Source organism: Chamaea fasciata, unplaced genomic scaffold (genome assembly GCF_029207755.1).
Source record: "Chamaea fasciata isolate MVZ Bird 193981 ecotype frontalis unplaced genomic scaffold, bChaFas1.0.hap1 SCAF_27, whole genome shotgun sequence".
Lineage (NCBI taxonomy): Eukaryota > Metazoa > Chordata > Aves > Passeriformes > Sylviidae > Chamaea > Chamaea fasciata.
The window spans coordinates 2,851,030-2,867,483 of record NW_027094112.1 but is presented as its reverse complement, the minus strand read 5'-3'; the positions used below and the strand labels follow the sequence as shown (position 1 = coordinate 2,867,483).

At 46.8% G+C, this 16,454-nt stretch overlaps 2 protein-coding genes across 2 annotated transcripts; one reads left to right on the top strand and one right to left on the bottom strand.

Moving 5' to 3' along the window:
* The first annotated feature begins 288 nt into the window (after positions 1-288).
* On the top strand, positions 289-11,344 carry LOC136301757 (G protein-activated inward rectifier potassium channel 1-like). Its single transcript, XM_066204955.1, has 3 exons — positions 289-939; positions 6,674-6,890; positions 9,261-11,344. Exons 1-3 carry the CDS (start codon positions 289-291, stop codon positions 9,830-9,832), a joined length of 1,440 nt encoding a protein of 479 aa, XP_066061052.1. The 3' UTR covers positions 9,833-11,344.
* Positions 11,345-12,340: 996 nt separating this feature from the next.
* LOC136301671 (acrosin-like) lies at positions 12,341-15,687 on the bottom strand. The gene is made up of 5 exons (XM_066204794.1): positions 15,617-15,687; positions 15,273-15,485; positions 14,228-14,493; positions 13,336-13,481; positions 12,341-12,919 (listed from the first exon to the last, which is right to left on the bottom strand). Exons 1-5 carry the CDS (start codon positions 15,685-15,687, stop codon positions 12,341-12,343), a joined length of 1,275 nt encoding a protein of 424 aa, XP_066060891.1.
* Between the last annotated feature and the right edge of the window lie 767 nt (positions 15,688-16,454).

Here is a 16,454-nt window from a genome sequence, read left to right as displayed (position 1 = left end):
GCCCCAGCCCAGCCCAGCTCTCCCCGCCCCAGCCCAGCCCGGTTCTCCCCGCCGGCTGCTCGGTCCTCCCGCCGTCTGTCTGCCCGTTCAGGCCGCGGCTGCTCCGGCCCTTCCCCTGCCCTGCTGGCGATCGAGCAGCGCTGGCAGCTCCGCTCCCGCTCCGGCCCCGCGGGCATCCCGGTGCTCCCCGAGCCCTGGGGGCTGCTGCGCTCCGGCAGCGAGGTGCGCTCACCCTCCCGCCCCGCCGCATCCCCGGCGTGCCCGCGGAGCCTCCGGGCAGCCGGCAGCATGTCAGCCGTGCGCAGGAAGTTTGGGGACGAGTACCAGGCCGTGGGCCTCGCTCGCTGCAGCGCCCGCAGAGAGCGGCAGCGCTTCGTGGACAAGAACGGGCGCTGCAACGTGCAGCACGGTAACCTGGGCGGCGAGAGCAGCCGCTACCTCTCCGACTTCTTCACCACGCTGGTGGATCTCAAGTGGCGCTGGAACCTGCTCATCTTCCTGCTGACCTACACGGTGGCCTGGCTCGTGATGGCCTCCATGTGGTGGGGCATCGCCTACCTGCGCGGTGACCTGCACCAGGCGCACGGTGACACCTACAGCCCGTGTGTGGCCAACGTGTACAACTTCCCCTCCGCCTTCCTCTTCTTCATCGAGACCGAGGCCACCATCGGCTACGGGCACCGCTACATCACGGAGCGCTGCCCCGAGGGCATCGTGCTCTTCCTCTTCCAGTCGCTGCTGGGCTCCGTTGTGGACGCGTTCCTCATCGGCTGCATGTTCATCAAGATGTCCCAGCCCAAGAAGCGAGCCGAGACCCTCATGTTCAGCCGCGCCGCGGTCATCTCGCAGCGGGATGCCAAGCTCTGCCTCATGTTTCGTGTAGGCAACCTCCGCAACAGCCACATGGTGTCTGCCCAGATCCGCTGCAAGCTGATCAAGGTGAGACCGCCGCAGTGGGTGGCACAGGGCACCTGGGTGGCGGTGGGTGACACGGGCAGGGGTGGGCATAGAGGGCAGGTAGCGTGGGGATTCCCCTCTGCAGCCGCTGCTGCTGTTGCCAGCGGGCAGCTCTGCCCTGCCCTGCCCCGGGGACAGCCGTGCTGTCCCTTGGCACAGAGTGCCGGGATGTCACTGGGGCAGTGAGAAGGACTGTGGAAGATTTTGGTGGAGCTGTCCGCAGCAGGAGCCATGGAAGAGCCAAGCAGGCTCGATGTCTCATCAGAGACCTCCCAGGGGGCATTTGAGTGCATTGTGAGGCTGGCAGAAACCCAGTTTGGTCGGGATGGATGGATGTGTCAGGGTGCAGGACAGCTGCAAGGAGGGGAACTGAGGCATGCTGCTTAGGAGATGAGGGATGAAGCATGAAGCAGTAGGTGATGGGGCAGTGGTAAATATGAAAAGCTGTTTTCTTTCTGTTCTGTGCCAAATGCTAGACCGAGCTGTTAATTTTTCTTGCTACAGAATACTACTTAAAATGGAGAATCTGCTAAGATTTAAAAAGAAGTTGTATATATATATATATATATATATATATGGGAAATATATGGGAACAAGCTGTGAGGAGTTACACTGGAGCAATTTGTGTAGGAATTGGAAAGCCAGCTGAAGCATGGTTTTTGTTGCTTTCTAGCAGAAATTTCCTCTAAAGTATTTAATTCTGTCATTCAGAATGGAATGCAGGTCGAAGTGGAATAAAAGTGGGGTCACATTGTGTTTTTACAGAGAGGGCAACTCATTTTCTTTTGAAATAAGACACCGAATATACAACCTGATGTCCTTTCTGCTGACAATTCTATTGTTACACAGATGACTGGGACAGAAAACTGAAGGACATTTGATGGACCTGCATGACCATTGTGTCTTAGGGTAACTGTTTTGTAGGTCAGACAACAAATCAGTGAGCAATTCTTTGATTTTTTTTTGTATGATCATCATGCCCATGTGTTGTCTTCAAGCTGCTTTGTGACCTCTGACAAACACAAGCTATGAAGAGAAGAAGATTTAAAATCGAATGTGCAGTAGCTGCCCCCTCAGCCCTCATTGAAAGGCATGGTATTAGTTCCCAGGTCTTTCTGTAAATCCTTGTCACTGAACTGGACACACCATTCTAGGAGCCAGTGCTGCCTGTTCAGATCACCCTTGAATTTCCATCAGCTGCTTTGAAGTAACTGTGTATCCTATAAACTCAGGTTGAGTGTGCCAGAATTTGCTTGCTGTCTTCAGCAAAACCTCTTTGTGCTTTGAGCTCTGGCCTCTGTACCTCCCTGCAGTGCTGCCAACAGCTGATCTTGCTGCACTTTTGCACCTGATCAGGGAGCCAGAATTTTCTTTTGTGCTGGTGTCACAGTGAAGGAATGTGAAGAAACACATCACATTTTTGTACTTGAGCTAGGAAATACATTTAGCAGTGAGCGTGGTGTTTTGCTCAGACCAATGGAGCTCCGAGGATTTACCTTTGTAAAGTACACTAATCTAAGTTTGTCTGAGCAGCATTTACTGACAGTGTGACACATGCCCTGATGCATTCAGTAGACTATAATGGTGCTGCCACACTGGGCTGGCTTTTCTTTGGCTCCAGGGGCTGTGCAGCAGCATGGCAAAGTGATACATGCAAAAGTCTGAGCCTCTTTTTGGACTGAGTTGTGGAGAGTTTGGAAAACAGTTACAAGACTAATTGTGTGTGTTTCAGCAAAAAACTCTTCCAGAAACCCAAGTCTTTCTAGTTTACATTGAGTGCTACAGAAGCTGGATAAAGCAAAATCCTGGGGCAAGAAATAGAAAAAACCAATTTGGAACTAGCTGCTGAAAATGTGCAATTTCAGGTCCTGGACTTTTTCACGGTGAACTGTATTTTTCTGCCTGTTGATTCCTGGACCTTTCTAGTGTGCCTAAGGCAGCAGCCACCAGCATGACAATCAGTATTGATTTTATAAAACTCAATCACAGTACATATTTGTACCTTCTCTTGATGTCATTGATAAACGTGATGGTGTTGGTGTGTAAAGTCATCTATACAGTGTTTCAGCTGACATAGGACATTTTGATTCAGAAAGCTGAGGAATGTAAAATCATCATAACCTGTTTTCAACATGTTTCAGCCTGTTTTCAACAATAGTTTTAAAAATAGAGTTGTGAAGCATGATAGCAGTGCACTTCGGGTTAGAACCAGCAGGCATCTGTTCTTTAGGCTGGACTTACTTTGAATAAGCTGAAAACAAACAAAATTGTAACAGAAAGTTTGCAGATAGCAGGTGACAGGCATTGGAAATAAGTAAGAAATCTGTGAGTTCACTAAACTGATAAGTAGGACAGAAAGTGCCCAAAACTACATTTTTAATATTACAGAATTGTTCAGATTGGAAGGAACTTGAGGAAGTTCGTGGTCCAACCTTCTGCTGAAAGTATGGTGAGCTAGGAGATCAGATCAGGTTACTCTGGGCTTTTTCCAATATAGTTTTGGAAACCTCTAAGAAAAAAATCAGCACAGCCTTGCTGGGCAAGCTTTTCCACTGCTTAACTGTCCTCATGATGAAAATGTTTTTCTTCAATCCAAACTTCCCTTGTCTAGGCTTACAACTGTTGTCTCTCATGTGAAAAGCTTGGGTCTGTTTTCTTGATCGCGTTCCTGTCAGGTTTTGGAATGTTTCTGTTTAGATCCCCCTAAGCCTTCTCTTCTCTGGTCTGAACAAGCCCAGCTCACACAGGTTATATTTACAACATGGGCCAAGTCGACTAAAATAAAAAGTAGCAGTGATCCTAGGAATTATCTGTGGTAGAGCTCCAGGTATAGTGTCACAACCGAAAAACTCCACACAAATCTTCAACAAAGACATCAAAGTAACAAGATCATATTATTCCAGTAATATAAAATCTAATAACACTCCTTGCAAGCTGATAGTCTGAGTGTGGGGGAGAAGCAATGAGCGTGTACCAGTTCAGCCTTTTCTAGATTTATACATTTCTCTACAATGTACTGCAATATTAAGCTTGAGGGTGCTGCATCTTTTGAATCCCACTTTTTTTGCTCCAGTGCTTAATTAGTCCACCTGGATATCAAAACATAATTATGTGAGGTTTCTAATGAGTGAACTAACAGAGGGTTAATAATAATAAAACTGCATCATGTCCAGTTAAAGGGAGATATGCATGTTTATGTATAAACAGGGTTTTAGAAAAGCAAGGATAATGAATAAAGGATAGGAGTGAAGATTTGAAGAGCATGATGTATTTGTTGAGACACTAAAACAGATTAAGTGGTGATGCATGGAAGTCTGCCTTGTAATAAAAACCAAAACAAAGATCCAGTGGCAGAAAGTTAAAAACCCAGGAGTCTTTTCTACCTTTTTTCTTTTCCCCTTGGCTGTGAAGCAATTAACCTTTGGAGAAATTCTATAGACCTTTAGATTATCCATCTCTGACCACATTTAAACTGCAAGCTAGGGCATTTCTAAGTAATTGTGCCCTTGTTCAACATGTATTAATCTGCAAAATTTACTTGTCTTTGTGTTATGTGGATGGTCAAAATAAAGAATCACGAGTGTTCCCTCCAGGCTTATTCCTGACATTTTATAGTCCTCTGTCTTGATTTGTGATCATTTGAGTAAAGCTGTATATGTAAAAACAAAGGTCACTGGCTAGGAGGCTGAATCTGTTAGGGCTATCAAGCTCTCTTTATTCAGGTTAACTTATTTTTATTCAACAAACAAGTTTCTTTTAAAATTCCTCCATGCCCTGCCTAAATCAATCCTGTATGTAAGATACTGAATACCTCAAACACAACCTTCTGCTTTCTCCCAGATCTGTTCCCTCTAATCATCCTCGCTGGATTTGTTTACTATTGAATGGATTTGATCGAAGACTCTTCCACAGAGAAAAATGGTGTGTAGATCAAACAGTTCTCGAGTCAGTCAGGCAACAGTTTGTGCAGAAGTGCACATTTTTGTCTAGGTAAATGTATTTGATGAAGCTTTGGGACAAAATGAGATTTAGATGTTGGTTCATACAGGTTTGTTACCCTGGAGCAAAGATCCTACCTGGGCAATCAATCTGTGCACCCACTGCAAGAACAGCAGCCTGGCAACAAAAGCAGTGCCACAGTCTGCAGCTTAGCTCTGCAGGAAAAGAGAAAAGATGTTTTTGCAGTAGGCTGATTCCACCTTTGCATATGACAGAGACTGTCATGACTGGTATGCAGCAGCAGTGTTGATTGCTTTTATCTCATAGCACTTTTATGTTTCAAATCATAAATAATTTGTGAAAATGCTTTCACACGCAATCAGCTGAGATTTTCTCTGTAAAGGAGAGGGAGATTTTTCATCAGTAATGGAGAAAAATGACTCTTGTGCTCCTGTGAAGGGGGGAACTTTGTTACTTAGACAGGAAGAATGTTTCTTCCTCAGTGGCAAAACAAACAAGTAGCACGTAGCTGAAATCATGGATTGGATTTAATAACGAGCTGCACTCCAGCTGCTGCCCAGGTTATGTAATCTCCAGTAAATACCAGGCACTTATAAAGGCAGCACTTTTAAGGTACATGTGAAGAGGGAGACAATATGAAGATAGACTATTTGCTTGGGGATTTTCTTTAAAGACAGAAACTTTTTTAAAAGAACACCAGTCAGATCTATGGGCTTGCTCTCAATGAACAGTGTTTCCAAGCAATGGAACCAGTACGTTTGTCAATACAAACGCAATGCAATTAAAATGATTTATTGATTCATTTGTGATAGTATAACTTATAATAATATTTATTTATTTATAAACAGTAGTCATCTTCTTGAAGATTTAAGTGCTTTCCAATCAAACAATAAGCAGAAAAGATTAAAATAGGATTTATATCAGCTGTGTAAAGCTTTTAATTTTGGTGGGCAATTTCCACCAGAGACCTTCAAAGCGGTCAGGTGAGGAGCTGCCTGGCCAACTGATGTGATTTTTAGTTGGACTTTGAATACCAGGAGAGTTTGGAGTGAGCCCTAGGGTGCAGGGAAGCTACCATATCAATATTTTTGCTGGACCCGTGAAATGATGGGAAGAAAAATGAGGCACTTAGCTTAATAATAAGTTCATTGTTAAGGTCATTGTGCAGTAATTGTTACATGCAAGGGATGACAGCATCATCACTATCCATTCAGGTGGTTTTGTGAAAATGCCACTTACCAGATGTACTGTACAATTATCCTGGCATTTACCTTAGAGTTAGTATGTCACAAAAGTTAGTTTGGCAAAACAAAAATAATGGAATGTGAATTCAAACAACAGAATAAAATGCACCCAGCTTGCAGATTTTGGTCTTGTTAACAGGAACTTTTGCCACAGGATATTCATGTTGAACATCCATTACAAGGCATCTAGTGTGTGGTACACGACATTTTTTCAAAGTGTGTAAATATATATATATATATATATATATATATATGTATATGTATGTATGTATATGTATATGTCACAGTAAAATTTGTAAGTGGTGATGAGATCTACTGGCATAATAAGAAAAGTCAAAATTGGTCTTGCACAGCAGCCTCAGAGTATTTAGCATTACTTACATCTCCCTTGTGAAGCCCCCAGACCTAATACATGGAGCTGATAATGTCATGGAAGAGGCAGGTTTAAATTTGACTGCACTGATTCTGTTTTGCCTCACACAGTGATTATTAAATCATCTTTTTATCTTTAGTCCAGGCAGACGCCGGAGGGAGAATTTCTGCCACTAGACCAGTGTGAACTGGATGTTGGATTTGGAACTGGAGCCGACCAGCTGTTTTTAGTTTCCCCTTTAACCATCTGTCATGAAATTAACTCAGAGAGCCCCTTTTTCTGCCTCTCACAAAGATCACTGAGGAGTGAGCAGTTTGAAATAGTTGTCATCCTCGAAGGAATTGTTGAGACTACCGGTAAGACTTGAGAATAATCTGCATAATCTCTGATTTTCAGTCTTTGTTTTCAGTACCGATATTTTTAGCAGGGCAGCTGTTGGTCCTGGATGCTCCAGCATATCCTGCCATATGCTGCAGAGCTTCAGTGGCTCTCCCCAGCCAATAGAGACCTCCCTTCCCCACAGGGCTCTGCATTGCCAATTCCCAAAGTGGCCAGCAAGAGACACAGCCTGGCACACTTTGTGGAACAGCTCAACATTCATGTGAGGCTTCTGTTATAAGGAGCACCACTCTGAAAGAAAGATGAACTTCAAAAGTTGCCAGTGCTGCAGTTCCTTTCAGCCTAGCTTGCACTGAATTGAATTCAGAATAAGAAATCCAGTTTTTACAGCACAAATACAGACCTCATGGTCACAAAGATTGTAGGCATACATGGTTATTGACAAATATGAGAAGGGTTTTGTTTCTTTTTTTAAATTGGGGTATGATTTTGTCCAGATGACAGCTGATTTTGTGGCCTTTTGAGGACTCAATTCTTTTATGAATCCCATGAAAATGGGTTCCAGTTGTATAAGGAGCTCTTCATCAACAATCCATGAGTACTGTTCAAGTCCAAATCATTCAGTACAGTCATCAGCATTCTGATATTCTTCTTCCTTCTTTTTGAGCATTTGTTAAACTTTGATTAATCAGAGAGCTTTCTTATTCTTTCCACAAGATGAGCAGCTGCCTCATTCCTGCCTTGGAAAAGTGTTGCAGTGCACCCCCACACTCGAGCAGGTGTTCCCATAGTAGGAAATGAGTTTCAGTTCCACCCCTGGAACTTTTAAGGAAGAAGAACCAGAAATTTCTCTGCTTTTCTCACCCAGTAATTGGCCCAGTGCCAGGACAAAGGCACCAGTTTGGACCCTTGAGCTGTTCCTCAAGGAATGTGGCTGTTTTCTATTGGGCAGCAAGCAAAAAGCCCCTCCTAAATCACTGAATATTTATGAGAGAGCACGGAGATTCTCAGGGCTTTTGTGGGTGTCTTGGCAGGTACAAGGGCCTTCCCTGCACTGTGCATGGCTTTTATTCTTTTGTTCTGTGTAGTTTGTTATTTTCTTCTTTAATTAAACCTTTTTGCTTTTTCAAAACACCCCTGATCAGCCATCTCACTAATTGTTCTTAAGCCATTTCTGGGAGGTTGCTAGTCAACCCTCAGAGTTTGATACACCTTTGTGGGGCTAAAACCACACTGGCCTCACACAGAATGTGTCAGAAAAGTGATAAAAAAGTGTCCCTTTGGCACCAAAAGTGTCCCTTCGGTGCAGCCATGTGCATTCATCTCTGACTGACTGCTCTCCACTCACTGGCCCCAAACAGACACACAATCCACTGGGGCAGAATGCTCTTTCACACTGAGTAGGACATCTTTAGATCCCTGCAGAGGCCTCATCTTACCCTGCAACTGAACCATTTATTTTACATAAGCATGCATTCATAACCTCCCTTAATGCAATTACCTCTCTAGATATTTAAAGGGAGACATTTTTACATTTGAGAATCCATGTGGCAGTAACCAGAGAATTTGGGCTTACTAACTGCTAATTCTGCCTCTGGAGAATTACCATGACAGGAAGTGTTCAAGTTCTGCTCACCTGAGATATTTGTATAAATAACTGTGAGTGCTGTTGTGGTGAGATGGTAACGGATTTGCCAGTTTGGTTAGAACACATTTTAGCTGTGAGTTCACACATGTAAATACTACCAGTGATGTACTTTGCACTAAGTGGAACAAAGTGAGTTTACAATCCCACCTGTGTCTGAGCATGGAAAAGCTTCAGTGTCTCTGCACAGCTTTTGCCTTGACATACTGTTTGGAGAAAAAGTTACACAGCCTACAGAAGAAATGCAAGGTTACATTTTTTATTTGGCCTTGTCTCCCCCAACACCTGATCCTTGCCAAAGGATTCTGTAAGCCTGTGCCAAGCAATAGAGCTTTCTTCCAAGAAACAGTATTACTCTCTCAAGGCTGAATTGGGATTGCTCAGCCTAGAAAAGGGAAGCTTTGGGATGACCTAATTACAGGCTTCCAGTACGAGACACAGTGAAGAAAATTATTCTGTCCCAGCTGAAACTAGCACACAGGGCTAATACTGTTTTAATTTTACATTTTGCTTTGGCTTGGTTGCAAGTCTGTGATATTTGCATAAAAATCTAGTTGGTCAATTAGAGGCACTCCACTACCTGTCAGAAGATTGTCTAGGAACAATTGCCCCATTTTATCATCCATAAAATTGGTGGCTTGCTGCCTGCAACTGATTTTCATCTGTCAGCCTTGTCGTGTATTTTTTGTTCCTTGTGCCAGTCTGCTTGCTCACATTGAAATGTTCTTGTCCATTTCCACAGGAATGACGTGCCAGGCCAGGACCTCATACACAGAAGATGAAGTCCTTTGGGGGCACAGGTTCCTCCCAGTAATGTCTCTGGAGGATGGCTTCTTCCGTGTCGATTATTCTCAGTTTCACGCCACCTTTGAAGTCCCCACTCCTCCTTACAGTGTTAAAGAGCAAGAAGAAAACCTGGCCCAGTCATCACTCTTGAGTAGTCCTATTGATAAGAAAACCAGAAGAGAACAGGTTTGTCCACTTGACTGTGCTGATATTACAGGAGAGAAGAACAAGCTCCCTGCTAAACTTCAGAAGATCAGCTCGAGGAAGGAAGGCCTTCCACCAAGAGCCCTGAGAATGAGCTCCAATAACACAGAGAAGACTTTCAGTGCTGGAGACCTCTTGAAAATTCAAGAAACAAGTCCCATCTCTGATGGTGAAGACAATGATAACAGGATGCAGCTGAAAGCCTTAAAAATAAATGCCGAGGCTCTGACTCAGTCTACCAGCGAGCTGGAGTTACAGAAAGATTTTCCAGGTCTGGGCATTCTAGAGATGGAATTGGAAGATAATTTTCCTGCCAAACTCTGAAAAACGAACTCTGATCACTTCTTTTAAGAGCTGAAGAAGCAGGAGTTTTTGCAGATAAACTGCATTTGAGACTGCTGCCCTGAAAGAGTTGTTTCACAGGAAAGTCACAGCTTGGCTTTGCTACTTTCAGGAAGAGTGATCCTTTTTGTATAATTGTTTTGTACAGATCCAGTTTAGGTAGCATAACAGGACTTGGAGGGGCAGTAAGGCCACCCTGTCATGCCAAAGAGATTCCTGCCCTGATGATGTTTATCAGCATGCTCATTGCAAATCTACCCTGTCTTCCATGTGTGCAGATGCTTTTTCACAAAGCAAGGATCAGATCCTTAGTCACAGAGGTGGAACCAAGAAGGGTGCAACAGCAGCTAAAGCTGGCTTTGTGGAGCTCAGCTCCTGGATTGCTCCTGATGTACAGAACAGCAGAACACAAGAGGAATATGTGACACTAGTTCAGTTCTCTCTGTGACCTCTTTGGAATGAGGCCTTCCTGGTACATCCTTCTTTCCCAGTGCCTGTGGAACTCTGTGCTCCCAGTGTCTCATCCATGAACATTCAGGTAGAGGAAGCAGTGTGCACAAACCATTTGGGTCATTTGACCCACATGAGCTCTCGTAAGCATGAGGATCATTTATCCTGTCCAAAATTAGACCTCAGCATTTGATTTGGTGGATCACATGCTGAATTTTAATGACCATATCACCACTCACTGTGAAGGAAACTTGAGATAGGTAGCTCAGCTTCATGGCATGTTTTATACTGCAAGTAAATGAAATTTCAGTTTGGAGACATCCTAAGTAGATAAAAAAAAGCAAAGTGCTATATAATGCTCCATCATTACACATCTCAGAGTTTTACTAATGAATGGTAGTCTTTGATGTTGCTAATTTTCATTTTGTTACATTTGCCTTCTCCATTTATATACGATTCTCCGTAATTTGGTAGATTTGATATTTATTGCTATTCACCTTAATCCACCTCTGTCTGTGAGAGAGGCTTTTTCTTTCCTGGTTGGTGGTAATTATAAACACACCCTGCTGTTTTGTAGGCAGTGCTCAGTGGCTCAGCATACAGGGTGCTCATCACCAGAGCACCAGCAAAGCAGTGTCCAATAGAAGGATCAAATTCTGCTCTTGTTACATGGACTAATTCAGTCAAATTTCCAAGGGCTGGCAGTGGCCATAATGTTTGGCAATGCATTCCTTGATGCTAAAGTGATGTATCCAAGCTAGGAATAGCTTGGCTTGCAGGACTCACTGTTTCTTGCTTTTGATCTGTCTGAAGTGTGAAACTAGAAAATGCCGTTTTATGCAGGGATAGGATGTGCTGCTTGTCGTTGTTTATCTGTTCTCAACATGAGTTTCAACAATATATATGTGCTAAAATCTGTATTTTCATTTATCAACTGTATTTGTATGGAGTATTTAGATGACAGCATGAAGTCTTCAATGATGATGACTCCCTACTCTCCAGAACTGCCAAAATTAGTATAAAATAAAATTACATCCACCTTGGGTCTCAAGCATTCTTTACTCAAATATGTGTGTTGACAGCAGAGCAGGTTCAGGAGATGAGGCCCCTTCCTTGGGCACATTCCCCCTCTGCTGTGGGGCAGGAACTGGGGGGGGCCTTCACCTGCTTGGGGGCTTCCCTGCCTCTGTGGGGCTGGGGCACGTACAGATATAAATGGCCTTATTAGATTGGATTATTAGATTATTAGATAAGCAAGGTGCTGCCCGGGGCAGTTTAATTCGTTTTGTGCCTTCTTTTTGGGGTGAGTAGAAATGGGGGGGGCTGGGGAAGCCTGGGAGGGTGATGGGATCGCCCCAGTGTCAGCGGGACAATGATGATGTGGTGGGGGAGCAGGTGTTTGGGGTTAGTTAAAGGTTATGGTTTAGGATTGGGGTTAGCATTAGGCCTGGGGGCTTGGTTGAGGGTTAGGGTAAATTACAGTATGGGTTTGTGAGCACTGAACCTATCCAGGGTGACAGTGCTTGTGGGCACAGGGGAGCAGAGGGTGACAGACTCTGGCACTGCAGGTTGGATTTGTCATTCCTGCATGCATTCAATACTGGAGGTGCTACCCACCTTTCTGTTGGTAACTTCCTGAAAGAGGGTGTCAGTGTTTTGTGAATAGGAAGGAAAGGAGCTAGCCCCAGTGTTTCAGGTGCAGATAAGAAGGTCCCCAATGCCATATGGCAGCAGCAACTTTCTATCCTCTGCTGTAGCCCCCTGTGATCTGTGTTCCCTTCTCCCATCACGGCTTTGTTTTGCTGGTGCCTGGCTTGGGACTCCTTGCCTTGCACAGAAGACTGGACTGCAACACATGCTAACAGTGGCAATGGGCAACTTTATTTCCACAACTAAATCAATTTCAGCATTTGTGTGCACGCAGAGGAGGAAGACAGACAGGGCAGAGGATACCTTTGACCCTGAGGCTGCCTTTGGATCAGCAGGCACTGCCCCAGTATGAAATGGTCATAGTCCACTGCAGTCTGCACCGGATCCTGTTCATCCTGCTGCTCGTGTCCTTTTCCCCATGAGGTTCAGCAGCATCTGGTGCACCTGAGTTAAGAATCGCACCAATATCTGGTACAGGTGTGGAGCAGGCAAGAGAGGTGGTGTTGGCACTGGCTGCTCAGAGGGGGCTGAGGTCAAGTCTGGCTCTGGCTCTGGCTCTGGCTCTGGCTCTGGCATGGTTGTCACACTTGGGTGATGAGGAGTGGGTGTAGAGCAGCCTGACTCCGTTGGTGTTGGTACTGGCTGCTCAGGGGGGGTTGAGCTGGAGGTTGGCTCTGCTGTTGGAGTTGACTGTGAATAGGGAGTGGGAATAGAACATCCTGACTCTGTTGGTGTTGGCTCTGGCAGCTCAAAAGAGGTTGAGATGCAGGGTGACTCTGGTGCTGCAGTGGCTGTTACAGGTGGGCACAGGCCCATCTGGAGCAGAATCCAGTTGTAGAAGTGCTGAGTGGAGGTGTAGACTCCTGGCCGTTTTGCTCTGCCACAGCCTGTTCCCCAGCTGGTCACTCCAACAAGCCAGAAGTAGCTGGCACTGTTATCTTTGCACACCAGAGGCCCTCCACTGTCGCCCTGCAGCAGAGGAAAGAGGATTAGGGTGCTGTTGGGTGGCTGCTGTCAGCACTAGAGGCTTGGTCCTCTCTTGCAGCCCCTGCCACAGCTGTGTTCCTGGCACAAAAAGGCTCTGTTCAGGTGCTGGAGTCTCCAGAACCTTAGCTGGGAATAGGGTGGGTGTCTGTGAACGTCTCCTCTTGCACAGTGATCCTGGGTGGGCAGAGCATGGATGATCCAGAATCTGGACCTTTGGGCTGCTCAGAGCACTGTATGGGCTTTCTGTACAGAGGGGCAGGCCTGGGGAACAGGGGCACTTGGCAAGGAAACTCCACCAGGGGAGGGGACCCAGGGGTCGAAGTGATTTTCCAGGCAAAGCAGATGGTGATGGGGTACAGTCAGTAAAGACTGCAGGGGGCCGGTGCCAGCATTCCTACCTGGCAGGTGTCCATGCCACCCCAAGAGTAGCCAGCACACAGGTTGTGGGTGTGGATGGTGCCGGCGTACCAGCGGCTGCTGTTGACCAGCTGGATGTCCAGCAGATGGACCTTGGCCTCCTGCAGGACATCACTGGAACCCTGAGCTGGGAGCACAGCAAGGAATGAGCACCCAGCAGCTCCTTCCCAGTTCCACTCCCCTGTCTGGGGGTGAAGTCCTTCCCTAGGGTTTGGCTTTGCCCCTGGAGCAGCTGTTGAAGTGCTGTGTCCTTTCTGTCTGCCTTTAGGGAGCAGGCCAGGTGTTGGATTTGCCCTTTTTCTGACCCAGAGACAGGGCTCTGAAGAGGTGTTTTAAAGACTTTCATTCCATTTTCAGTCTCATGTGAAGGGTGAGACAGTACAGATGTTTCAATTCACACCATCACAATCAGAAGCCAAACTATTTCCTAATTACAATACCTTATAAGCATTTTTTGTCCTATCAGCTTTTGCCACACAATGCTGCTAATACTTTTAACCTAACCATCTAAAAAAACCCCTTGTGGGTTCTACTAGAATGCATCTTTCATAATTCTATTTCTCAAAAATATCTAGGCTATTTGCAAGGTCATCATTTAAAACTTATTTCTAGTTCAATTTCTCTCTCAACAATGTCTGTCCTACTCCATGGCATTCCTAAGTCAGCATATTTTATCTCAGAGTTGGCATACAGATCCAGCCTATGTGAGCCTTCTGTCAGGCTTTGAGAATTCCCTACAAATCCATTTCCCACCGCCAGGCCCATCTCTCCAGAGGCATACACCCTACAGCCTGACTTTAGTCTGTGCTGCCAGGATCCCATTTCTCTGCTGTGCCCAGCTCATCCTCAAGACCCCTTTTTTTGGGAACTGACCTTTCGCACTGGCAGAGCCCCAGCCAGCGATGTAGCAGGCTTTCAGCTCTGACACAGTGAGGGAGGCGTTGGGCACGCAGGCCAGCTGCAGGTAGTCACTGCACTCCACGGGCTTGTCCAGCTCCAGCAGGGCGATGTCGTTCTGCTGCGAGTCTGCCGCATACTCCTGGTGGGCCAGCAGCCGCTGGACATGCCGCACCTGCGCCTCGGGGCCCGGCTGGGTCAGCCGGGTGGCCCCGATCAGCACCCGCCACATGGTGACGTTCCTGCAAGGCACAGGGGTGAGAGGGAGCTGAGCCCTCTGCTCGTGATGCCTCGGGGTTTGAGCTTTTCTGTTTTTCATCTATTTGTAATCCTGAGATTGTTTAGTGGAGAACTCTAAACTCCATAATACAGCGTTAGCTGCTGCTTTCCCATCCTGGTCAGACGCAACAATTCCTCTCCAGGCCTGGCAATCAAGGACACCTCACTGCCTCAGGCCTCAGAGATGTGAACAAAAGCGAGTTGGAGGGAGTAAACTGGGGGTAAATTACTTCATTACCTGAAGATGTAATTGGAAGATTAACCCCCAGTATGCAAATGGACCAAACTTATAAAAGTGTGAAAACCCGCGGCCGTGGTCCATTTTTGGGTGAAGCCCTTGGGGGCTTCAGTTGCACAAAATGTACCTGAAGGCCTTTCAATAAATAGAACAGCTTTTTATTCCCTTAATTGTGTCTGGCTTCTGTTTTTAGGTAGTCCTGAAAAGGCATCACTGTGGCAGCTCAGCACTTCCCTGCCTTCTGCTTCCCAAGGCAGAGAGGAAAGCAGAGCAGTGAGGAAGGAGTGTGACCGCCCTAGCATGCCTTAGGCTCCAGGAATGCCAGGCTGGAGGCTGCTGGGCAGCAGTGGCACAAGCCCAGCCTTCTGAGCAGTCTCTGTTGGGCTCTGCAGTGCCGAGGCACTGGGCACATTGCAAGGAAACAGGAGGGGAGCAGCATGTGGTGCCGCATGCTGGGTAACTGTTTGTGTGGTGGGCATCCCCTCACTCCTTGCTCCTCCTTACTTGGCCTGGAGGAAGCAGTGGGCTGCTGTGAGGACCCACTGTGGGCTGATGAGGGATCCTCCACACGTGTGGCCCGTGCCTATTTTCCCGGGGTCCTGGATGCTGACAATCCAGGGCCAGGCCCCTGGCAGGGCACCCATGCCAGCCATGATTCTGTACTCAGCAGCCAGGGAGTTGTAGTCAGGAGCCATGGGCCGGAGCCCACAGGACCCTCTGGAAGCGCAAAGTCATTACTGCCCTGCCCAGTAACTGCTCCTTCTGCCCCAGAACCTGGGTGCTGCCAAGGAGGCTCCCACATGGGGCTTGGGGTGTGACAACCATTCCCCCAGAGCCTGGGGCTGTACCTGCAGGTGTCCCAGGTGCCATGTGCAGGCCTGTACACAGCCAGCAGGATGAAGAGGTACAGCAGATTCATCACTGTCAGCAGCATCTGTCAGCTGAAAGAGAAAAAAAGCTTGTCTCTTCCAGTGCAGCCACTGACCCGAGTGCCTGCAGCCGCTGCATTGCCCGTGGCACCTGCAGCCCTGGGGCTGGTGTAACAGTGGGTGGTTCCAGGTTCTGGGCATGGTGTCACAGGGCTGATGGCACAGAGTGGTGGCTCCAGGATCTGGGCACGGTGTCCTCAGAGGGCAGGGAAGGTCACAGCCTCAGAGAACCACAGAATGGTTTGGGTTGGAAGGGACCTTGAAGGTCATGCAAGGCAAAAGGGGTCCTGTTCCCGGCACCTGCGAAATGGCACTGTGGGCAGACAAATCTGGCACAAAGGGAAAGTCACTCCAAAGGCAGTGTTTGGTCAGAGAGGGTGCTCAGAGCCATCACAGGATGGAGAAAACTGGCACACCAAAGCTGGGAGGAGAACAGGAAGGAACAATACGATGTGCCAGCTTGGGGGGATGCATCGAGGTGCACAAGCCTTAGCGAATGGAACAAACCTGGGAAACTCCTGAGTGTTGCATGAGGAATTGTTGACCATGGCAGAGAGTGTGAGAAGCTGACAGGAGCTTCAATGCCACGAGGAAGCCCTTCTGAGCCTGTTTATGCATTTTTCATGTCTGGAGCAGGGTGAGTACTGTAAATACCTCAGTGCTGCCTCTTGCTTTGGAGGCTGGTGTTGGAGGTTGTGGCTGCAGAACATGAGGGGCTGAGATGGAGAGTGTTCATGCACTCACTGTTATGGTTTGG